Here is a 26,176-nt window from a genome sequence, read left to right as displayed (position 1 = left end):
TCACTCTTCTTTTGACCCCAGAAAGGTAGATCCACTGACAGCTTGCACCCTATGCCTGGAAAAGCTGCAGGAATTCAATTCCAATCTGTGGGAGCAGCCCTGGTGCTGAATACTGCCAAGACAAAGCTGTGGAGCTGCTCAAGGCCTTGGAAACCCATCCTTTGGGTTCCCTGCCCTAGATGTAGGATATGGAGGCAAAGGAGATTATTTTGGAGCTTTAAGACTTAATGTAATTACTTCCCTGCTGGGTTTTGAACTTGCATGGGGCCTGTAGCCCCTTTCATTTGGCTAATTTCTCCCTTTGGGAACAGCAATGTTTACCCAATGCCTATACCCCCATTGTATCTTGGAAGTAAATAACTAGGTTATTTTTCAAAAAATTCATTTTACAGGATAATAAGTAAAAGGGACTTCCCTTGTCTCAGATTAAACTTTGTACTTTGAGTTAATAATAAAATGAATTAAATCTTCATGGGCTTAGTGGGAAGGTATGATTGTATTTTTCTATGTGAGAAGGACATGAGATTTGGGACGGGCCAGAGGTAGAACAATATAGCATGGATATTTGTTTCCACTTGAATTTCATGTTGAATGGCAATCCCTAATGCTGGAAATGGGGCCTGGTGGGAGGTGTTTGGATGATGGGAGCAGATCCCTCATGGCTTGTTTTGTCTTTACTATTGTAAGTGAGTTCTTGTAAAATCTGGTCATTTAAAAGTGTGTGGCACCTCCCCCTGACCCTCTATATTGTTTGTTCCTGCTTTTGCCATGTGATATCCCTGCTCCACCTTCAAATTCTTCCATAATTGTAAGATTTCTGAGGCATCCTTAGAAGCTGAGCAGGTGCCAGCACCAAGCTTTCTACTAATCATGCATAATCATGAGCCAGATAAATTTTTCTTCTTTATAAATTGCCCAGCCTCAGGTATTTATTTATAGCAATATAAGAATAGCCTAACACTAGCTGCTACAGTTCCTACTGAAACTATTCCAAAAAAGTTGAGGAGAAAGGACCCCTTTCTAACTCATTCTATGAGGCCAGGATTATTCTGATACCAATGCCTCACAGAGAAACAACAAAAAAAGAAAAATTCAGACTGATATCTCTGACTAACATAGATTCAAAAATACTCAACAAAGTATTACCAAACCCAATTTAATACCATATCAAAGAGCTAATCCACCACAGTCAAGTAGGCCATATTCCTGGGATGCATGGTTTGTTCAACGTATGCCAATCAATACATGGAATTCATCACATAAACAAGACTATAAACAAAACCCACATCATCATCTCAATAGATACAGAAAAGGCTTTCAATAACACTCATCATCACTTCATGTTAAAAACCCTCAACACACTAGGCAATGAAGGAACATACTTCAAAATAACAAGATCCATCTATGACAAACCCACATCATACTGAACAGGCAAAAGCTGGAAGCATTCTCCTTGGGAACCAGAACAAGACAAGGATACCTACACTAAGTACTCTTATTGAACATAGCACTGGAAGTCCTAATCACAGCAATCAGTCAAGAGAAGGACATAAAAGGCATCCAAATAGGAAGAGAGGAAGTCACCATGATATGATTGTATATACAGAAAATTCCATAGTCTCTACCCAAAAGCTCCTAGATCTGATAAACAACTTCAGTAAAGTTTCAGGATACAAAATCAATGTATAAAAATCACTAGTATTTTTATACACCAATGATATCCAAATTGAGAACCACATCAAGAATGCAGTTGGGTTCACAATAGCCACACACACAAAAAACTAGAAATACAGCTAAACAGGGTTGTTAAAAATTTCTACAATGAGAATTACAAAACACTGCTCAAAGATATCAGAAATGACACACACAAATGGAAAAACGTTCCATGCTCATGAATTGGAAGAATCATTATTGTTAAAATGGCCATACTGCCCAAAGCAATTTACAGATTCCAGTGCTCTGTCAAACTAGCAATGACATTTTTCACAGAATTGCTTTGGCTATCCAGGCTCTTTTCTGGTTCCATATAAACTATTAATAATTTCTATTATGAATTATTTATAACATATGATATTATATATTATAGTGTTATATATTATATTATATATTATATAGTAATATATAATATAATTTATTAATAAGTAACTTATTAATAAACCATTAATAATTTATATGGAACCAAAAAAGAGCCTGGATAGCCAAAGCAATTCTCAGCACAAAGAATAATGCCAGAGACATCACAGTATCAGAATTTGAACCATACAGCAAGGCTACATTAACCAAAACAGCGGGCACTGGTACAATATCGAACACATAGACCAATGGAATAGGATAGAGAATCCAGAAATAGAGCTGCACACCTAAAACCAACTGATTTTCAACAAAGTCAAGAAAAAGAAGCAATGAAGAAAGGACTCACTATTCAATAAACGGTGCTGAGATAACTGGCTAGCTATATGCAGAAGACTGAAACTTGACCCCTTTCCTTTCACCATATACAAAAATCAACTAAAGATGTATTAAACCCATAAATATATTACCTAAAACTGTAATAATCCTAGAAAAAAACTAGGAAATACCATTCTGAAAATAGGCTGTGGAAAAGAAAATATTTTCATTATGATGCCAAAAGCAATTGTAACAAAACCAAAAACTGACAAATGGCACTTAAAGAGGAAACTTTCAACCAAATAAACAGATACCCTAAAAATGGGAGTAAATACTTGCAAACTATGCATCTAACAAATATAATATCCAGAATCTATAAGGAACTTAAACAAATTAGTAAGCAAAAAAAAAAAAAAAAACCATTGAAAAATGGGCAAAGGACATGAACACTTGTCAAAAGACGAAATACACATGACTAAATCCATAAAAAAAAAGTTCAACATCATTATTCATTAGATAAATGGAAATCAAAACCACACTGAGATACCATCTCATACCCATTCAGAATGGCTATCCTTAAAAGTAAAAAAATAACAGATGCTGGTGAGGTTGTAGGGAAAAGGGAATGTTTATACAATGCTGGTGGGAATATAAGTTAGTCCTGCCATGGTTGAAAGCAGTTTGGAGACTTCTCAAAGAACTTAAAACAGAATTATCATTTGACCCAGCAATGCCAGTATTGGGTACATACCCAAAGGAATATAAATTGTTCTACCATAAATATGCACACACATGTATGTTCATTGCAGCACTATTCCTAATAGCAAAGTCATGGAATCTATATAAATGCCTATCAATGGTGGACTGAATAAAGAAAATGTGGTACAAGTACACCATGGAATATTAAGCTGACATAAAATTGAATGAGATCATATTCTTTGTAGCAATATGGATGGAGCTGGAGGCCATTATCTTAATTGAATTAATGCAAGAACAGGAAACCAACTACTGCACATTCTTACTTCTAAGTGGTAGCTAAGCATTGAGTACACACAGACGCAAATAAGAGAAGATAGATAACAGGACATACTTGAAGGTCAAGGGTGGGAGGAGGGCAAGGATCAAAAAACTACCTATCAGGTACTAAGCTTATTGCCTCAGTGATGAAATAATCTATCTGTACACCAAACCTCCATGACACATAATTTTCCCATATTATATACCTGCACATGTACCTTCTGAACTTAAAAACTGCAAAGAAAAAAGACCTATATGATAACTTTCACTTAATAAAAAGTAAATATATTTTCTCTTCCTTATGATTTTCTTAGTGTTTTTTCTTTTCTCTAGGTTACTTCATTCATTATAACAATACGATATTTATACCTATAACATACAAAATACACATTTGTGTTAATCAACTGTTAATGTTATGGGTAAGGCTCCCAGTCAAGAGTTTGTTATTAGTTGTTAAGATTTAAGGAGTCGAATTTATACATAAATTTTTGACTGTGTAGTTTTAGCACCCTTAGCTCCCACATTGTTCAAAAGTCAACTCTATACAATCTTATCCAATCATCCAAAGTGTTAGGAATATTCTAGTATCATATGTAAATACATGAATATACATATAGTTATATTTATGTTTCTATGCCTGTGTATTAAAAAACATGAGTTTATACTCATATCTCCAATTTATAAACAATACCTCAGGGTGCTTTTTACTTCTCCTTTCTGTATTAGTAATTCCTTCTCCAACAATGAGAAACCTAGCTTCCATTAATTTCAACAATATCTACAAATTTGCTCAAGTCAAGAATGAATGGCAAAAAGGTTTAGAATTGCTATCCAAAACCACTAATAATTAATAATAATTAAACAAAACTAATAAGAAAACAATCTATCATCCTGTTCTTAGCTAAGATGTACACATAAGTGCATAATCCTAAACATATGTAGATTAGATGGGTTTAAAAAATGCATACACTTTTAAAACTCACATTTTTTAAAGATAAAATAAGTTTTCATAAACAGAAAGTTCCTTCTGTCCCCTTCCCAATCAACACTGTTCCTTGGGGTAACAATTTTTTTAATGTTTTTCCTTATTTTTGAAATAAAAAGTGAAATCTTACAATAGGTCTCTTTTCTTTCATCTTTTGTTCAGCATAGTATTTGAGAGAGTCTTATGTCAGTATTTTGATATTTCCTTCACTGAGTAATAGCCCATTGTACATACGTATCACTAGGTCCTTATTTATTTTCATGTTGACAGATATTTTTTTGTTCCCAAATCTGGGTTACAATAAATCAAACTGCTATAAACATTCTTGTAAATGACTTTTTATAGAACAATACTTTCATTTCACTTGTTTATATAAATTGTTATTCTTAGGATAGGTGAATGTTTAATTTTAAATATAATCTGCAAAATGTTTTTTGAATTTTTTAAATTTTCATTTGATTCCCTATCAACAATTTTATCTTTTTACCAACAGTGTGTGAGACTTTGAGTTACTTCACATTTTCAATAATTTTTTTTATTAACTTTAGACTCTGGAGGAGTATTCACTTTTGATTAGTTTTACATTTTTCTGATGATTAGTCATAATAAGAATTTTTTACTTATCTTTCTATGAAAATATTTTCTCCAGTTATTTGCACATCATTTTTAGTGTTTTGTTTTATATTAGTGAATTATAAGCGCTTTCTCGATATATTCTGCTTTATGTCCTGGGTATGTGTTTGTAAATATTTTCTCTCATGCTTATTCATTTTGTAAATAGTATCATTGGTGAGCAGAAAGTTTAAATTTGGTTAGTCTAAATTATCATTTTTTCTTTAATGATTATTCCTCATTTTACATGTTCTGATAAAATAATTCCTACTCCTTGATAACAAAGAACTTCTTCTACATTTTCTCCTAAAAGCTTCATAGTTTTAGGTTTTACATAGAGACGGATGATCATCTAAAATTAGTGTCTTTGTGTATGATGTGAGGTAGAAGTCCATGTCATTTTTTCCATATGAATGTCTACCATTTCCACCATCATTTTTTAAAAGACTTTTATTTTCTTATTGAATTGTTTTGGATATTTTGTTGAAAATAAATTAATTGTATAAGTGTGGTTCTATTTCTGAAATTTTTCACTTTCATTGATCAAACTGTCTTTTTATTTTTCAGATAAAACACTTTCTTATGTTGTAAAATCAGATGGTACAATTTATCAACTTTTTCTTGTATTTAATAGATTCATTGGCCATTATGTTTATACATTTCTATATCTTAAAATACATGTCAATTTTTAAAAAACACTACTTGCATTAGAAGAGGGATTACACTGAATCTATGAATTATCTTAACCATATTCATTCTTCCAGTGTGTGATGCGATTATGTTTTTCGATTCTTATAGATCTATTTAATTTCTCTTCGCAATGTTTTGTATTTTTCTACACATTTTCCTTTTTAAAAATATTAACCATAAATATTTTGTTTTTGCAGTTTTTATAAAAAGATATTTTAGAAATTTTAATTTATAATCTCAACCTAAGTCTTATGCTATGATGGAGGGAGACTTTTGGTATCTTAGTAAAAAAGGGTGTATTTTGCATGTAAGTGGAATATAAATAATCATTGCTAGACAGCAAAGTGTAGTAAAAAGTAAATGGATGGATAGACAAACAAGAAAATAAATAAAATAAATATTACCTCATTTTTGAATCTGGATGGACTCTGAATTGTTTGCATGATAGAATCTTGCAGAAGTGTTACTTTGCCAATTTTGGCCCAGGGACCTTAAGAGACTTGCACTTTCTGATTCTTTCCTCTTGAAATAGTTGCTCCTTACCAGGTTCTCAACTTCACCATTAATGACACTTTCATTGGATAATTTTTAGTTGTATGAGACTTCGTTACTCATTGTAAGATGTTTACAGAATCCCTGACCTCTACCTTGTATTTGCGAGGCTACACCACAAAATGGGTTGTGAAAACAACAAAAGTTTATTGTTTCACAGTTCTAAAAGCTAGATATCCAAGACTAAGGTCTTGGTAAAGTTGATTCCTTCTGAGAACTATGAGAGAGAATCTCTTCCATGTTCCTCTCACGTTTTCCAGTGCTTTGCTGATAATGTCTGTCATTCGATGGCTTGTAGAAGCATCACCCCAATCTCTGTTTTCATTTTCATATGGAGGTCTCCCTGTGTGTCTGTGCCTAAATTTTCCTTTTTGATAAGGACATCAGTCATATTAGATTAGAAACCCATCCTACTCGAGTATGACTTCTCCTTAACTAATTACATATATTTGAGATGACTTTATTTACAAATAACATTACATTGTGATATGACCTCACTGAGGGTTAGAACTTTAAAATGTGAATTTTTGGAGGAAAAATTTAGCACATAGTATACTCACTTGATGCCTCTTTTATTCCTCCAGTCCTGACAACCATAAATGTCTCTAGGCTTTGCCAAATGTCTCCTGGAAAGGCAAAGTCATTTCTAGCTTACAACCAATGTTCTAAAAAAATTTGATTACCCCCAGGGTGCCATGTTGTAAGGAAGCCTAAGCTAGTCATACAGAAAACTACATAGACAGAAGAGTGACCAATCCCAGCTGATCAAGCGGGATGATAAGTGGTCATTTTTAGATATTATGTACCACAGCTCAATCTCTGGCCACTATAACTAAGATGCTCAATAAGAAAATTATACTGTTTTATACCTATAAATATCTTATCACATTGGAATTCACTTAAAATCTAGAATAGCATTATTTAGATTAAGTCCAGATGTAGATTGTAGAATTGTAGATGAGGCTACTTTACTACAGTTTCTCTGTTTTCACTTTTGGGTACAGTTTTTCTTGATTCAGAGACTTACAAATTTAAGATGAGTTATCTGCTCATCCATATTCTCAATATGAAAAGTTAAGCAGAGACAGAAATACAATAGATAAAGATTCTAAAAAAAGGAGAGAAGAAGAAAGATATATAGCAGAGATCAGTCCATAGTATTTCTGTGACCCTTCCTCTGCAAGCCATAAGTAGTGGCTCATGTTGCAGGTAAATAATTTTCTTAGCCCGCTTCCTGCCAGACACACAAATCTCTCAGAATTATCTCCTCTCTACCATGAGGTAAGAGTTAAGATATGTCCTCACGATTTAAAAATATATTTATCTACCTGAGGGGTCTACATTCCTCTGCCTTAGATGATTCTTAACAAAGGGTTTAAAAACCATGCACCCTTGATCTTAAACTGAACCCTACTTTTACTGGTAATGTCCTGGATTCAATAATGGCTCTGAGTCTATTTTGAAAACTTTTTACCAGCTGGAAGTCTGAAAATAAGAATCTTATTTATTTTCCAACACAGTACTCCTGTGTTAAAAATATTTTTTCTAAATTTTGGTTAAAAACAGTCCCATCGTTAACTTATCTCTTATTTCCTGTTTTATCATAAGCCAGTAAATGAAGCTATTTGGTAACTTCCACATTTTGTCCTGAAATCTTAGCCTAGTTAATAAGGTCATGCTGTATATTTTCTATGTTTCACATTGGCACAAGCAACAGTGATCCCAGTATTTGGTTAATGTATAACACAGTTTCCATTTCTCCAGCACCAGTACAAACTTCCTCGCTGATCTTACAGATATCATTAAAATTTTCTGTTTTTGCAACCTCTTTCCAAAAGTCTCAATGGCACAAAACTGTTTTATTTATGGTAGCATCTCACTTCTAGGTATTAATTTCTTTTTCAATTGTCTCCATCTGTAACAAACACTGACTTACTTAGAGACTTAACAAATAAAAACCTATTATTATTTCTCGTGAATCTGCATATTGTATGCGTGGTTCTGATGCCCTATATTTTGTTGACTGGAGTTACTGATCAACTGACCCCTTCAGTATTGATAATCATGTTTACTTCTGGCCTGGGATCTATTTGTTCTAATATGAATATAGATCATCACATTTTTATGCCTTTTTTTGAATAGTATATCTATCTTTCTTACAACTTATCTATGTCTTTATATTTCCATGCATTTCTTGTAGACTGAATAAAGCTGGGCCTTGATTTTTTTATCCAGATGAATAATCTATACCTCGGTTGGATTTTTGTCTAGTTCATTGACATTTAATGGAATTATTTTGATCATTGAATTTATGTTTACCATTTGCTTTTTGTAATTTGGCCTATTGTTTTTTGTTGTAATTTTCTGGCTTTCATTTCTGCTTTATTTTGGTTAAATATTTTTATTATTTCATTGGTATAGCCATCCCTTTTAAAATTATTTTTTACCTGTTGCTCTTGGGAATGCCATTTGCATAATCCATTTAAATTTTCACTACTACACATATGAGAATTTTACACCAGTATGGTTCAATTTACCCCATTTGCTATACTATTGTCATATTTGTTATACTTATTTATAAGCCCACAATTCAGCATTATAACATTTGTCTTAAACAGTTGCATGTGTTTTAAAAAATAAAAATTTTGTATATTCTAGTGTATGTGCCTACCTATTTTTCATTTTCAAAGACTTCATGTCTTTTTATAAGTTTCCACTTGGTGCTATTTCCCTTTATGCTGAAGAAATTCTTTAAGATTTTATTTAGCTTAATATGTATTTTATTAAAATTATTATATATATGTTTACAAGATACTTTAAAACTACACATTTGGCTAACATTTTAATTTATTTCTGTTGAGAAGAACTGGCCTCAGTTATGTCTACGTAAACTTGAATGTGTATTAAATTTCCTGAGGGTCTTGTGAAAATTCAATTTCTGATTCTATAGGACCGGGATGGCCTGAAAATCTAGATATCTTTTGATTTTATTCTACATTTTAAAATTACTGTGATTTTTTGTTAAATCATAATTGTATACGTCATGGGGTACAATGTGATGTTTAGATATATGTATACAAAGTTCAATGATTAAATTGAGCTAATTATCTATTACTTCATTTATCTATCATTTTTTATGGGGAGAAATTTGAAAGTTACTCTTGCTTATTTTGAAATATACACATGTAGTAACTGTTTAAAGCAAATTTTATAAAGGTGAATTGTGGCACTTATAAATAAAATAACTAAGTGTAATAAATATGACCATAGTACAGCAAATGAAGTAAATGGGACTATACTGGTGTAATATTTTTATATCGATGTGTAATAGTACAAATGAGCTCTAAATGGATGATGTTAATGGCAATCTAAAGTACTTTATTATTCACTGTAGTTACACTGCTATGTAACAAATTTCAAATCTTATGCCTTTTTTTGAAGCTTTGTACCCTTTTATCAACAATTCCTAATTCCCTCCTGCGCCCCTCCTCCAGTCTCTGGAAAGCATTATTTTGCTCTCTGCTACTATGAGTTTAACGTTTTTAGATTTCATATGTAAGTGAGATTATTTGGTACTTTTCTTTCAGTGCCTGGATTATTTAACATAGTGTTCTCCCTATAGGTTAATCAATGTTGTCACAAAAGTTCTTTTTCAATGATATCTCATTATGCATGTATATATGACATTTTATTTATCTATTCTTCCATTGACAGACACTTAGGCTGATTCCATCTCCTGACTATTGTGAATAATGCTGCAATTATGTGGGCATGCATATATCCCTTCAACATACAGATTTCATATCCTTTGCATACATACCCAGAAATGGAATTATTTGATCATATGCTAGTTATATTTTTTAGTTTTTCGAGGAATCTCCATACCATTTTTCATGGTTTTACTAATTTACATTCCCACAATGTGTAAGTTCCCTTTTTCCTGCATCCTCAACAAAACTTATTATTTTTCACCTTTTGATAATAATAAAAGCCATGCTAAGAGGAGTAAAGTGATATTTCATGGTTTTTATAATATTTGTATTTCCCTCATGCTTAGTGATGCTGAGCATTTTTAAATGTATCTGTTTGCCATTTTTACGTCTGCTTTTGAGAAACGTCTGTTCAGATCCTTTGCCCATTTTTCAACCAGATTGTGTGTTTTTTGTTATAGAGTTGTTTATTTCCTTATATATTTTGGATATTAATTCCTTATCATATGTATGGTTTGAAAATAATGTTTTCCTTTTTGTGGGTTGTCCTCATTTTGTTGTTTGCTTTGCCATGCAGAAGCTTTTTACCTTGATTTCATCCCATTTGTCTAATTTTGCCTTTGTTGCCTGTGCTTTTGGAGTCATATACAAAATATCCTTGCCCAGTCCAATTTTGTGGAGATTTTCCCCTATATTTTCTTCTAGTAATTTTACTATAGTGAAAATATTCTGAGGATGAAGTCTCTCTAGTAATAATTATATTCTTGACATCGTGCTGATATGTTGCATTGTCTCTGGATTCTGTTTTCTTCCTTTAAGCAATGATGTTATTTATTATAGAAAGATGTTATCACATCTGAACTCAAATGCCATATCCCACCTCAGTGTGTTTGGAAGCAGCCACAACCACTCAGCTCCTCATACTTTCACTGGTTGCTTTCATTGGGGAAAATTGAGATTCCCTACATGTGCGTCATTCAGGCATTAACATAGGATTTGTGCAATTTGTATTTTGGTACTCTTCCTTATGTGGTGTCCTTCTTTCTTGAATTCCCCAGCCCCTTCACTTTTCTGCCATTCTGGGAGCCTCAAATTGTCCTGTGACTCTGCATACACTTAAAATTGTAGCTTTCTCCTATTGTTTTCACTGCCCATACGTATCAGACTGAAGGTAGCCCTCAGGTGAAAAGCAATAGAAATACACATTTTACCCAGCAGAGCTTCTTTCTTTCAAAGCTTGACTCCTCTTTAATTTCTACCTGCTTCTGGTAACTCTTTAGTGCCTTAAAACAGTTGTTTTCATGATTTGTTTAGAGTTTACAATTGTCATCTGAAGAATGGTTTGTCTATATGCTATTCCACCATTGCCAGAAGCCTCCAGGATTACTGTTTGCCTTTGTGTGTGTGTGCTCTCCTAAGTCCACAATATCTTAGATTTCTGAACACTCTGATCCTTGACAAAATACAATTTTCATGGTGCAATGTTTTCTAAATCATCTATTTCCATTTAACTCTGTGCTTCTCACTTGAATCAACCTCCCACTGTGATAGTTTTCCAAAACCTTGCCATTGTATCCTGCTATAGTCTGAATGCTTGTGACACTCCACAGCCCCAAATTTTTATGTTGAAATCTGATTTCCAATGTGAAGGTTTTGGATATGGAGTCTTTGGGGCATGATGACATTCTGGAGGGAAAACCTCATGAATAATTTCTGAGGTTTATAAGAAATTCGAGTCCTTATAAAAGACACGACAGTCCTTATAGAAGAGATCCTTCATCCCTTCTGCTCTGTGAGGTTACAGTGAGAAGATAACCGCCTATGAGGAAGTGAGCTGGTACCAGACACCAAAACTGTTTGTGCCTTGATGCTCGACTTTGCAGCCTCCAGAACCATGACAAATATGTTTGTTGTTTATAAGCCACTTAGTCTATGGAATTTAAGATATGGACTCTGAAATATTTGCTAAGAGGTTTAATTGACCTAGAGGTTTTGGCTCAAGAACAGCTGTAGAACGGCTAGGGATGCAGCTGGTAGATATAGATGTGTTTAGAATTTAACAATTAGGGGTCAGGCGCGGTGGCTCAAGCCTGTAATCCCAGCACTTTGGGAGGCCGAGGCGGGTGGATCACGAGGTCAGGAGATCGAGACCATCCTGGCTAACACGGTGAAACCCCGTCTCTACTAAAAATACAAAAAATTAGCCGGGTGTGTTGGCGGGCACCTGTAGTCCCAGCTACTCTGGAGGCTGAGGCAGGAGAATGGCGTGAACCCAGGAGGTGGAGGTTGCGGTGAGCCGAGATCGCACCACTGCACTCCAGCCTGGGGGACAGAGAAAGACTCCGTCTCAAAAAAAAAAAAAATAAATAAAAGAATTTAACAATTAGGGTTAAACAGCTAGGGACGTAGTTGGTAGATTTGTTATAACACTGCAAACAAACTCATCCTTTTGTTATTAACAACCTTTCTTATATTATTTATTGAATATACTTTTACCTTATAGCCACATTAAAACCTGTTTCATTATTATTGCATCATATTCCTTTTGTCCCTCTTAAGCAACAGTTTTTTTCTATATCAATAAAACTTCAGATTCAAGAGGTGGGATTACATTCCCCTGGTTATTCATTGACACAAAGAACCGATTATTTTCTCTTTATTTCCTCAATTCTGGACTACTATAACTTTTTAATTCTATGCAACTCCTCTTAGGCTACCAAGCACTGATACAGAAAAATCACACAAGTTTGAAGACTGACATCAAGAAATGTGTGAACTGGACTTCAATAGTGCCTACATTTTTATAATGGAAGACTCTTTCAGGGAAAAGAGACAGAACCACAGTAGAATCAACACTGGTACAGTGATAGATTTATTAGCTCAAGTAGCAAATCGTGAGAGTAGAAGTGCATTCGACTCAGACACATTAGGGAATATCACTTTGCCATATCTGTTTGTCTTTTTATAGCTTTCCTTATTATTGGTATGATTCTATCCTTCTATGAACTTTTTTTTCTGCCAACTTGAGGACTTCCTTTTGCCAATAATTGTAAATTCGTGTTTCATATGGTCAATGTCAAATAAAGTCTGAGGAACATTTTCCCAAATTCTTCATTCCAGATCCCAAGAATAATTTTTGATCTGGTTTAGGGTAGATATTAACTCTAGTCAAAGCAGCAACTCCTAAAGAAAAATGTGGTTAGGAAAATCATTTTCAAGTGAAATAGACACTATCACCAGCATACGGGAAAATGTACATTCATTTAAATGTGAAATGTTTTATATTCTCTGATATGGTTTGGCTATGTGTCCCCACCCAAAACTGATGTTGAATTCTCAAAGTTGGGGAGGAACCTGGTGGAAGGTGTTTGTATTATGGGGGCAGATGCCCCATAAATGGCTTGCATCATTCCCTTTGTGATAAGTGAGCCCTCGTTTTGAGTTCATGGGAGATCTGGTCATTTAAAACTGTGTGGCACCTTCACCCTCGCCCCACTTTTTCTATCCTCTTGCCATGCAATGTGAAGTTGCGCTTGCTTCCCCTTCACCTTCTGCTGTGATTCTAAGTTTTCTGAGGCCTCTGCAGCCATCCCTCCTGTACAGCCTGTGGAGCTATGAGTCAATTAAACCTCTTTTTTTTTTATATATATATATAAACTACCCAGTCTCAGGTAATTCTTGATAGCATTTTGAGAATAGACTAATATACTTTCCTTGAATTATAAATTGTTATTTTTCTGGTCACTCACAGAATATAACCATGCCTCCAAATTCCAGAGAACATGGATTTCATCAAATAACTCCCTCAAATTTCTAACAGCAAAACCTCTAGTCTTACCTATATCTCCATCCATACTTTGTATTTGGTTACTTTATTACCAAAGAGTGACAGATTCATCCCTCTTGATCTTGACAAAGTCCAATTTATTAATGTTTCCATTTCTGGATCCTGTTTTTTGTTTCAAATCTAAGAATTCTTTGAATAGCTCTAAGTCCCGAATATTTTCTCTTCTGTTTTGTTCTAAAAGATTTATATGTTTCACATTTAAATCTATGACCATTTATATTTATGATGACATTTCACGTTACCACCAGATTTGTAGATTATAATCATACCACATTGCACTGCCCTCTCTGTTAATAATCTTCTCTGCCTCCTGAAGATGTAGTTTCTACTTCTGGTCTAACATCTTCCTATGCATACATTAGGATTACTAAGTGTGATTGGATCCTAGCAGGCAAGAGATGATGCAATTGAACTCAGACATGTGTGGGGAATTTAATAAGGGACTACTTACAAAGTGCGGCAGAGCATGTGGAAACCACCAGAAATAGAATGAGGTCTTTCCTGCCACCCAGGAGCTGAGTGGAGGTAGCTGGTGCTAGAACCTAAGGCAGAGGAACTGTGTGGAGACCACTGCCCTAGGGAAGATAACCTGATCAGTGGAGGGGCAGCTTATGGCAAAACACCGAGGGAAATGAGGTAATAAACGTATTTGCATCTGTCTCTTCCTTTCCTCTTATTTCATATTGGGGCTCCCATTTGCCAAACTCAAAAGAGAGCATGAAAAATACAGGTCATGTAGTGTAGCTTCCTGGACATTGAGTAGATCTGAAAGGGCTAATGGAAGATAGCCATACGTCTCTTAAGCCCCCATAACATTTTGATAAACAAATCTTGCTTTTGTCTCACGTTCCCCCCATTTAGCCTCATTTCTCCTTACCACTTTTCTACCAAATATTTTCAAGAAGGAATCTAGCGTTACCATCGCCACTTTTTCATTTCATCTGTACAGTCCCACATGTATCATGATCAATGACTAAACTCCACTGAAACTCCTCTTGTGAAGGTTACCAAGGCCACTTCAGTAATACTCTTTTGGACCATTTTCACACCAAATCACACTGGGCTGTCCAATCCTATTTAGGACTTTCTTACTACTTCTTCCTAATTGGAACTCTCCCATCTTTTGTGTTCACCTTTGACTTCTCATTGTGTGTTCCTTTCCCCATCCAGCCTTTCTATTTTAGTATTTCTAAGTAACCAATCCTATGAAAAAAACTTGACCATTCCAAATATACTTCTTTTTAACTGATGCTTTATAAAACTATAGTCCTTCCAGAACTTTCTCCTATGCTTCAGATGCACATACTAGGATTATTTAAAGGAAACCTTGATTTTAATAATTTACAATCTGACAGGTTCAGTATGCTTGAAGCTCTGCTGATCTCCCTCTTCATTAAATCTGCTTCTTCCACTCCTGTTGCCCTAAAGCAATAATCCATTTATCCGACCTAGGAAACTGAACATCATTTTCTTTTTTTCTTACTTTACACATCTGAACACCACAACATTCTAACCTATTTTGTCTGTAACCTAAATATCTCCTGAAATTATCCAATTACCTAACTCAAGCCCTGTTTCCATACCTCTACAATAGACCATAGCTTGATTACTGCAAGCAGTTAATTTTTTCTCTTTCCAGTGTGCCATAAGTAGATTTTAGGTGCCTTGCCACAAAAAGAAAAGTAACCATGTGAGATGATAGATGTGTTAATCTGCTTCGCTATAGTAACCATTTTACTATCTATATGTATCCCATAAATCATGCTGGAAATCTCAAATACACAAAGGAAAATTAATTCAAAAGAAGAAAAAAATCAAATTCTACTTTATAATTTAGAATAATCTCCCCAAATTTATGTTCAATTTTTCCCCAGATTAATAACTTCCCATTGCCCCTAATATTCCTTGGGCGACAGTTCTGGTTTGAATTCTGTTTAAAACTCCAGCTTCATGCTCTCAGAGTAATTTTAGCTAACTGAATGTCTTTGAGGTCTTTGAATCCCCACAGTTTCTGTTGTCTCTGCTCCCTATTTTATTTTAAATTTATTCCAGGAACATGCATAATACTAGGATATGCATGGCAGTTTAGAACTTATCAACATATACTTCTTTCAATTTAAAGGGAAAAGACCATTTTTCACATGCTGGGAAATAGGTAGTTGACACATTTGAATAGATTTGAACAACCTGAAAAGCATATATAGTGAAAAAGTTTAAAAGTTGAGGACAGAATGCTGAATAATATCACAGTTTAAGGGTGAGTATTGTGCTGGAAATGAAGAAAGGTACACATTTAGAAAACAAAAGCGTTGTTATTACTTTCCAATTTTTCAAAGCTTTTAGACCATTATGAATTCACTGCAAACAATCCTTCTCTGTGATTTTTAACTTAATTATAATTTTGTCTCATTGTTAGAGTGTCAGGAGTACATTTTCACCTTTTGGTAATGCAAATAAAAATGATTAGTATAAAATGTACGGTATAGCTAAACATTTCTCTAAGTTTGCCAGACCTGTCATCCTATTGTTGCACATAATAGGTAACTCAGCTGGGATGGGCTGCACATTAACTTGTTGATAAAACCATATAATATATTTATATTTATGGTCAATTATAGTATTTTTTCACTTGATATGCTAACTTTACAGAAAATATAGTCAAATATAATTACCCACCCAAATGGAGCAGTCAATAGGTTATAAAGGAAGAAGGAATAAATAGGTCTGGTCCATTAACATGAAATAAAATTAAAATAGTAGAATTAAATTCATGTTTGGCCAAGATATTAAAGAGCTTTGAATCTAAAATAAAAATAAGAGAAGGGAATAAAAGAAGCAAAAAATATTTTGTTTTAAATGGCAGATAGAAATATTCACATCTTTCACTCAGGTTCCCTATATACTTGCTGCCAAAATAACCTTAGCATGTTAGCACTTACATTGAACTAAAGGTAATGATTTAATCACCAGGAAGAAGAACACAATACTGCTAATAAAAACCAATATTTGCTCCATATTTACTGTTTAATTGCTAGACAGAACAAATGAAAGACAAAATTAACGTCAACTATTTAATGAATAGTTTATTTTTTCCACTGGATTTATAACTTATTATGGACTCAGCATTTTACAGTTCATTCAATTTATTTGACCACTCCTCCAAAATAATACGCATATTGTCATTTTCATTAAAGAAATTTAATTGACTTTTGGTTAATATTCTAAATTGATCTGGACTTGACTTTAATACATTTCCAGAACATTAGAGATGGTTGTTTGGGTAGCCTAGGCAAAATATTTTATACTCCAAGAATCTTTAGTATAGCTGTAGATTGAGTAGACTGGAGCATTTAATTACAGCATCTGTAGTTCCTCATTGTAGCTTGACACAAGAATGACTGAATATGGCCTGTGAAGGCTGAAAAACTAATTGCTCCATTATCTGCACTCCAGTCTTTTTCACTTCACAAGCACTTAAAAATATATACTTATATCTGCTTTCTAATTACAAGTTCCCATAACAGAGTGTCCTATCCAGAAAACAGCATTATTACTCTGGCTTTCAACACACTTAAGCATTTTTATTTTGCTGAGTTTTGTTCTTCTTTGTTTACTTTCTTTTGCGAACATGTTTAATGGCTAATTGCCATTTCAGCTTTTTATATTAATTACTACACATTTAGAGACGTGTCTTTAAAGCTCTAGCAGATAAGACATTTGCTCAAACATTATTTTCATTTTACTTGTCTGTATGTAGCTTTATCAGAATGACATTCTTAAGTACTTACTTTCTTGAGAATCAAGCAATAATTTATGACAAAGCCTTATCTTTTTTGCATTAGCTACTGAAAACTTTTATATTTTAGAAGAAAAGAGTAACAACTTATTTCTCAGCACCAATATATGACAGAAATGCAAGGACGATTGTTTTAACAGTGATATATGCAACATTATTTTCCCCCAGAACTCCTTCATTTAATGAAATGCAATATGTACAGTTTTCATTTTATGAATTATAAAGTCATCAACAATTTAGTTTGATGCCAGTAAATTCACATTTAAAAATTTGAATTGTTCATCATACTTTATGTTTAAATTGACAAATTAAAAATGTATATATGTAGCATTCAATATGATGTTTTGATACATGTATACATTATGGAATGGCTAAATCAAGTTAATTAACACATGTATTACCTCACAAACATTTTGAGGTGGTGAGAATACAAAATCTAATCTGTAAGTAAGTTTTAAGTATATAATACATTGTTTTAAACTATAGTCATCATGTTGTACAGGACATCTTGAATTTATTTCTCCTAACTGAAAATTTGTATCCTTTTACCAATACCTCCTCTTGGATGAACCTGGAGGACGTCATGTTAAACCAGGCACAAAGAGACAAATACCGCATGATCCCACTTATGTGTGGAATCTAAAACAAGATAAAGTCATAGAATCGGAGAGTTGAATCATACCTTTCTGTAAGTACGAGCATTAACTTCATATAGATTACAGTATCACTGATATATTAATAGGCAATATTAATATTCATAGGCAATTTGAGTACTGTGGTCTTTTCTACCCACTAAGAAAGCAGCCCTATTCCTGAAATATACTTTGCTTCTTTAAATACTTCATTGGTAAGTAAGACATTGCCTCAATTTTGTCAGGAACAACGTTTACATGGTAGGCAGTTATCTTCTCTTTACTTCCATTATATTTCATGGACATTAGTTCTAGAATTTAAAACTGCTGATTGGATAAGGGCTGCCTTATTGGTTAGCACTGATTATAATATATTTTAAGGAAATAGTTATAACTATGTGAAAAAATAGCATTTTTCACATACCCAATCCCATTTAGTTCTGGGGGAAAGATGAGTAAGTGTGCTTAATCCCAGGTGTGTGTTTATGTGTGTGTGTGTGTGTGTGTTTGTATGTGCGTGTGCATTTGTGTATGTGCTTAATAATTAATTTTCTTATGTAGAAAGAAAATTTATACTTTGAGGCATTAATCTCATTTACTTTACACACAAAACATAAAATCCCCTGCTTAATACATTTTGTATATCAAGACAAATTTATGTCACAATTCATTTTTGGAAGTGCTAGGCATAGAGGGCTTTTAATAAAGGGTGCCTCAGAAAGCAATCATTGGCCATGACAATAGACACATTAATGACAACAGTGCTTACTAGGAATGACTTCCTCGTATCTTCTTGTTTTAATTAAAATAGAAAATTGTGGTATCCAAACATGGAAAATATGTATGCAGTCTGTATCCTGCTTTGCTACATGAAAAGTATGAGATTTTGTTCAGGTATATTATGATAATTATATCAGGGAAAGTGAAAACTCATTTTTACATATTAAATTTTTTGTTCCTTTCTGAAGAAAAATTAAGTCCATAGTAAACAGAAAACAAAATGATAATACCCTTTCCTTCAAAAAGAAATACATATTTGAAATTTATTTGCTAAGTTCAGTTTCTAAGACTAGAATTTGAAAGGGAACCAGATTAAATCAAAGCTAACCACTTACACCAGTGGATGAACACTTCATGGAAAAAGAATTGTATTAAGGGATTTATTTTCCATATTTATTTGTTTTTTAAAAAATGAAGAAAAAAGATTCTACAGATATCAAAAAAGATATATAGCATTAATAACATTTTGTATGAAAGCTATGCTATTTTTGGAGGATCTGTAATTTTAGTAGTAGAAACTAACACGCATAAAAACACTGCATTATTCAGCTCTACAGAAGTAATTACACCAAGATTTTTCTAATTATTTTCTATTGTTCCCATTAATCACAATCCCCTTTTCGGACAAATATCTTTTTCCAGTATGTGCTTTAAAAAGTTATAACCGGTAATAAAACGTAACTTCTATAAGTGGCAAAATGTTCAAACTAGGGTAAATTCTCAGGAAAATTCTTACAATTTCATGTATTTGCTAAATAGTGACTGTATATATTCTTTACATTTTCAAACATAAATTGTAAATGCATAAATTCATAAAGGTATGTATTATTATTATTATGCTACAAATTTTACTCAAAATGAAAAGTTATGAATTTAACCTAGTACAATGGAGTAGAGTCATCTATTTCTTATATAAAAAAGATAGACATCATTTTATCAAAATATATGCTCGTGCAAATAAACATCTAATAGATACAACTTGGACTATATCAACAGAAAGCCACAATTAACTTAAAAAATAGGTTATAGGTTATTGTTTGAGCATTTTCTACACCAGGGGTCAGCAAATGTTTTCTATAGAGGACCAGATAGTAAATAATTTAGGATTTGCAAGCAAAGAGAACACATACTCTGTACTTGCGCCTGAAGCAGCCATCCACCATAGATAAATGAATGAGTATAGTCATGTTTGTGAGAGGCACAAAACAAGTAAAGGCCTGGATATTCTCCCACAGGATATATTTTGCTAACCTGTATCTATTGAATTCCAAACAAGTAAACTTACCAAATTAGTGAATCAACTAAAAATTTACTAACTTAATCTTGTGATTTTAATGTGTCATCCTGGAGTTACATTGTTTATGTGTATTATTTTTCTTTCTTTGGGAAAAAGACTGAAATCACCAACAGGCTCAGAGCGAATTTAATCAGAAAACAAACAGCTACTAAGTTTTACAAATAGAAATTATTTGTGCTTTTTGCATAGAAACTGAATTCACTTTTTTCAAAAATTGTACTTATTCATAACAATAAAAAAATCAATTCTAGTGAGGTATTCAAGGAAAGTCTTTCCTATTAGCATTCGAAGGTTAATTCTTAACAATGCTGGTTGCCGTAAAGAACAAAGTACCAAAGACAAAAACAAGCAATGGGAAAAGGATTCTCTATTTAATAAATGGTGCTGGGAAAACTGGCTAGCCATATGTAGAAAGCTGAAACTGGATCCCTTCCTTAAACTTTATACAAAAACTAATTCAAGACGGATTAAAGACTTACATGTTAGACCTAAAACCATAACAACCCTAGAAGAAAACCTAGGCAATACCATTCAGGACATAGGCATGGGCAAGGACTTCATGTCTAAAACACCAAAAGCAATGGCAACAAAAGCCAAAATTGACAAATGGGATCTAATTAAACTAAAGAGCTTCTGCACAGCAAAAGAAACTACCATCAGAGTGAACAGGCAACCTACAGAATGGGAGAAAATTTTCGCAACCTACTCATCTGACAAAGGGCTAATATCCAGAATCTACAATGAACTCCAACAAATTTACAAGAAAAAAACAAACAACCCCATCAAAAAGTGGGCAAAGGACATGAACAGATACTTCTCAAAAGAAGACATTTATGCAGCCAAAAAACACATGCAAAAATGCTCATCATCACTGGCCATCAGAGAAATGCAAATCTAAACCACAATGAGATACCATCTCACACCAGTTAGAATGGCAATCATTAAAAAGTCAGGAAACAACAGGTGCTGGAGAGGATGTGGAGAAATAGGAACACTTTTACACTGTTGGTGGGACTGTAAACTAGTTCAACCATTGTGGAAGTCGGTGTGGTGATTCCTCAGGGATCTAGAACTAGAAATACCATTTGACCCAGCCATCCCATTACTGGGTATATACCCAAAGGACTATAAATCATGCTGCTATAAAGACACATGCACACGTATGTTTATTGCGGCACTATTCACAATAGCCAAGACTTGGAACCAACCAAAATGTCCAACAATGATAGACTGGATTAAGAAAATGTGGCACATATACACCATGGAATACTATGCAGCCATAAAAAATGATGAGTTCATGTCCTTTGTAGGGACATGGATGAAACTGGAAACCATCACTCTCAGTAAACTATCACAAGTATAATAATAATAATAATAATAAAGAACAAAGTACCTTAACCTTAGTGGTTTAGCACAATAACAACTCATAAATTAATTTGTTTTTTAACTCTCAGTATAATAGGGGTATTCCTGGTCCATGAACACCTTTTTATGTAAGAATTAGGGACCTATACTCTTCCATCTCCTGGCTTTTCTCTAGCTTTTCAGGCAACTCTAAGAAGAATGTAGAAGAAATGAAAAAGTTAAAAACTGTGAGATATTTTTATGAACCACATTGCAAGATAAAAACTACTATTGATTTTCTGTTGGTCAGAATTCATTCACATGGTCTCATCTATATACAAGTTAATTAAGCCTGTGCCTAGGAGTAAAAGAAAAAGACAAACACGTAGCCATCTTCTGATATGCAAGGCATGTTTCCAGCTGAAAGATGTATAAGAATATAAACTGAATTAGAATGTATTTATGTCTAGGATAGGGTGTCTACAGTATAAATTTATGTGATATGATTACCAGAAAAATATACATTATCAGGCACATGCATTTTAAAATAATTTAACCTTTTTTTTGCTTTTTTGTGTTATGTATGTACAGTTCCATTGAACATGTTAATGTACCTTATAAAGGTAAGGCACTACCATTAACTGAAGAATCCTTTTCATTATAATTCATAGATTAAAATATTTAGTATTTAGTACATGAAGGTTAAAATATTTATGATTACCTAACATTTCTATTCATGCTTTACAAATTCGGTTTTGTTTTAATGGAAAATATTTTGGTTTGGTTTTGGTTTTAGGTTTTCTTTTGTTACTGTTTTTTATTTGTTTATTTTATAGATGGGGTCTCACTTTGTTGCCCAGGTTGGGGTGCAGTGGCACAATAATTCACAGAAGCCTCAACCTTATGGGCTCAACCAATCCTCCTGCTTCAGCCTTCTGAGTAGCTGGGACCACAAGCATGCCACCACAACTGGCTCATTTTTCCTTTTTATGTTTTAGAGACAGGGATTTGCTATGTTGGCCAGGCTGGTCTGGAACTTCTGGCTTCAAGCAATCCTTTTGCCTCAACCTCTCAATGTGCAGGGGCTACAGGTGTGAGCCACTATGCCCAGCCTAATGTAAAATATTTTGAATCAGAAATTATTTGCAATTGATCATTTGTAAATTAAGCTTTTATTTTAGAGTAGTTTTAGATTTGCAGAATAGTTGCAAGGATAGTACAGAGAGGTCCTGTATACTCCATAACAAGTTCCCCTGTATTAATATCCTAAGCTACTATGGTATATTTGTCACAATAAATGAACCAATATTGATGTTATTAACTAATGTCTGTACTTTATTTGTATTTCCTAAGTTTTAAGCTAATGTCTTTTTTTCTGTTCCAAGATCTCTTCCAAGATACCATATTACTTTTAGAAGTAGTATTTCCTTAGGCTTCTCTTGGCTTTGAAAGTTTCTCAGACTTTTCTTGCTTTTGACGACCTTAACAGATTTGAGAAATTCTAGTCAAGTATTTTTTAGAATGTCTGTCAATTGGGATTTGTCTGATAATTTTTTGATGACTAGACTCTGAAAATGTACTTTTGAAAGGACGATGAGAGACAAAAAGTGCCATTCTCATCACTTCATATCAAAAGTTTAGGTTATTAACACAGCTGTGTATGTTGATGTTAACCATGATCCTGTAGCTGAGGTAGCAATTGTCAGATTTCTCCACTGTAAAGCTACTCTTCCCTCCACAACCCCCTTTTTACATGCCATACTCTTTGAAAGCCAGTCACTATCTGCTGTCTAAATTTAAGGGATGGGGAGTTTTGTTCCACTTCGTTAAGTTCAAAGTACCCACATAAATTATTTGGGATTATTGTACAAAAAGATGTGTCTATTACTTCTCATTCATTTATTCAATCATACATTTCCATTAGTATGGACTCTTACATATTTATATTTTGGGTACCAGCCAATACTCCTTTATTTTGGTGCTCAAATCATTCTAGCTTTAATCATTGGGAGCTCCTTCCGTTGGCTCACTTTGACTTAATCTCATACTTTGGTGTTAAAGTACTTTCACATTTTCTGGCATTACAATATTATTCATGCTATATTCCATGTTTAGTCCTAAAATTAGCTAGATCTCTAAGGAGATTTGATTTTTTTAATTGAAGAATGCATGAAAAACCAAAATCTGGGCACTAGAAAAACAGTTATTTTTTAAATGAAGTCCACCAGCCTGGGCAACATGGTGAAATCCTGTCTCTACAATAATACAAAAACTACCCTGATATGCTGGCATGCACCTGTAGTCCTATCTACTCAGGGGATTAAGGGGAGGATCACTTAAGCCCAGGACGCAGAGGCTGTGGTGAGCTATGATAGCACCACTGCACCCCAACCTTGTTGACAGAGTGAGATCCTCTCTCAAAAAATAAAAATGAAGTCTAACATTTTTACTGAGATTACTTAGGCCATTCCCCCTGTATCTTTAAAGATGCATAATTAAATAAGTATGAATTGATATCCCACCTACCCAAGCATGATAAAATATTGTCTGTTATGTGAATATTACATATATGTTAAAACATTGATGGAAATTATAATTAAACAATTATTATTAATTTTTGGCAGACTGTGGTATTTAAATAACATTTCTCATTTAAATTACATTCAAATAAATGAGCTAGATATATTCTTATTGTCATTTAACAGTAAGAAAGTTATAACTTAATGTGTTTAAATGGATGTAAAATATTTGAAGTGGGGCATACAATCTTACATTTTTCATAAGTAATTATAAGATACTTTTTTAAGGTAAATAGGTATAACATTAAAAAATATCTAAATTAATTTTATTTAGTTGAACAGTTTCAAATTTCTTAGCTTAGAAAGAGATACTAAAGTTCAAGGACGTGCTCAATGAATTAGTATCTATATACTAGTTGAAATAATATATTAAAATATTTATAAGGCAAAGCAAGGATTTGTTTAGTTTTTGGAGAAAAAATACAATTCCTGAATTGAAGTTGAAGAATTACCATCAAAGTTGAACACTGAAAAATTAAACAGATAATTAGTTTAGAAAGAAAAAAAGAAAACTTGACAATTTCATAAGAAAATAATATGGAAGAATATTTCAAACAGAACATGATAGTCTGGTAATATTTTCCTTCCTTACTTTTATATTGTATCTTTTGGTTTCATTGGTGACCTTTCAAATAGAAAAATAAGAAACTCAACTATTTTAGTGTGTATGTAAACAAAACTAATTTCACTCCAGTTTCTGCCTAAGGAATAATTGGTTGGTCACTTTAGAAGCTGACTTTAAGAAAATGAAGGACTAATAATGTTGTTGGAAGACTGAAATGAGTTCAGACAAGAGACAGAAGTGCTTTTTAAAGTTAATTATGTTTGCTTTTCCTTCTCCCTTGGTGTTCATTACCTTTAAACGGAGGCACACACGGGCAGAAGTAATTACCAGGTTGGTCAATGCAGGTGGCTCCATTTTTGCAGGGATGTGAAGCACACTCATCTATATCAATTTCACATTGCGTACCTTTGGAAAATAGTAAAAAAAAAAAATGTTAAGTGTTAACAAGACAGGCATGTATCAAGTTGTAATACTTAAATTTGCACAAGCCTTTAATCCGCTTAGAATGATATCTGAAACTAAATTTATTAGATAAGAATGCCACATATATTACTATCAGAACCCATTTATTTCACCTTGCTACAAACTGTAGTAACTTCTCTTAGAATTACTAAAAGGACACTAATCTCTTCTGTGTTTGTAGGCATGCAAAGTCTCTTTAGATGTGAACTAATTTATCTTTTGCTGGAGAGTCTAGAGATGGTGCAGATATTTCAGGTTATTGAAATGCAGATCAAATGTTAGGTGAAAGGAAATAAAAAAGGAACGAAAAGAAAATATTGGTGAATCAATAACATCCTGATGTATGTCCCTGAGGGCTGAATGTTATTTGTTCGTTTGTTTGTTTTGGAGCGGGAATCTCGCTCTGTCTCCCAGGCTGTAGTGCAGTGGGGCGATCTCAGATCACTGCAACCTCTGCCTCCTGGGTTCAAGAAATTATCCTGTCTCAGCGTCCTGAGTAGCTGGAATTACAGGCACACACCACCATGCCAGGCTAATTTTTGTATTTTTAGTAGAGACAAGGCTTCACCATATTGGTCAGGCTGGTCTCGAAATCCTGACTTCAGGAGATCCAGTCGCTTTGACCTCCCAAAGCGCAGGAATTACAGACATGGGCCACTGAGTCTGGCCCTAAATGTTCTTTATAAGAAGGTTATTGAGTGCTATTTACTAATAAAGCCTTGGGTAATGGGTAGATGCATTTCAATCTACTCATGATTTTTGTAGATATAATATTATGGTGCCAGGGTGATGAATTACTTTTTTTTCTAGTAATTTTACAAAGTAAGCCTATATGGAAAGAAAAGAAATAAATGTCCATTAACTATATAGTCTTAGCATTTTCTTTAAACTGTTGTCCAATTCATATTTTCATTCATCCT

The 26,176-nt window shown here is 33.5% G+C and overlaps 1 protein-coding gene across 1 annotated transcript in view; it reads right to left on the bottom strand.

Moving 5' to 3' along the window:
* Window positions 1-26,176, bottom strand: part of EYS (eyes shut homolog) — a 2,088,383-nt gene that overhangs the window by 1,339,874 nt on the left and 722,333 nt on the right. Inside the window, exon 14 of the mRNA XM_063618766.1 lies at window positions 25,086-25,199. Within this exon, the coding sequence (XP_063474836.1) occupies window positions 25,086-25,199 (114 nt within the window). The remainder of the gene's footprint in view (window positions 1-25,085; window positions 25,200-26,176) is intronic.

Source organism: Symphalangus syndactylus, chromosome 2, assembly GCF_028878055.3.
Source record: "Symphalangus syndactylus isolate Jambi chromosome 2, NHGRI_mSymSyn1-v2.1_pri, whole genome shotgun sequence".
Classification (NCBI taxonomy): domain Eukaryota; kingdom Metazoa; phylum Chordata; class Mammalia; order Primates; family Hylobatidae; genus Symphalangus; species Symphalangus syndactylus.
Note: the sequence above shows the minus strand (reverse complement) of the source record. Positions and strands in the feature narration are given on the sequence as shown.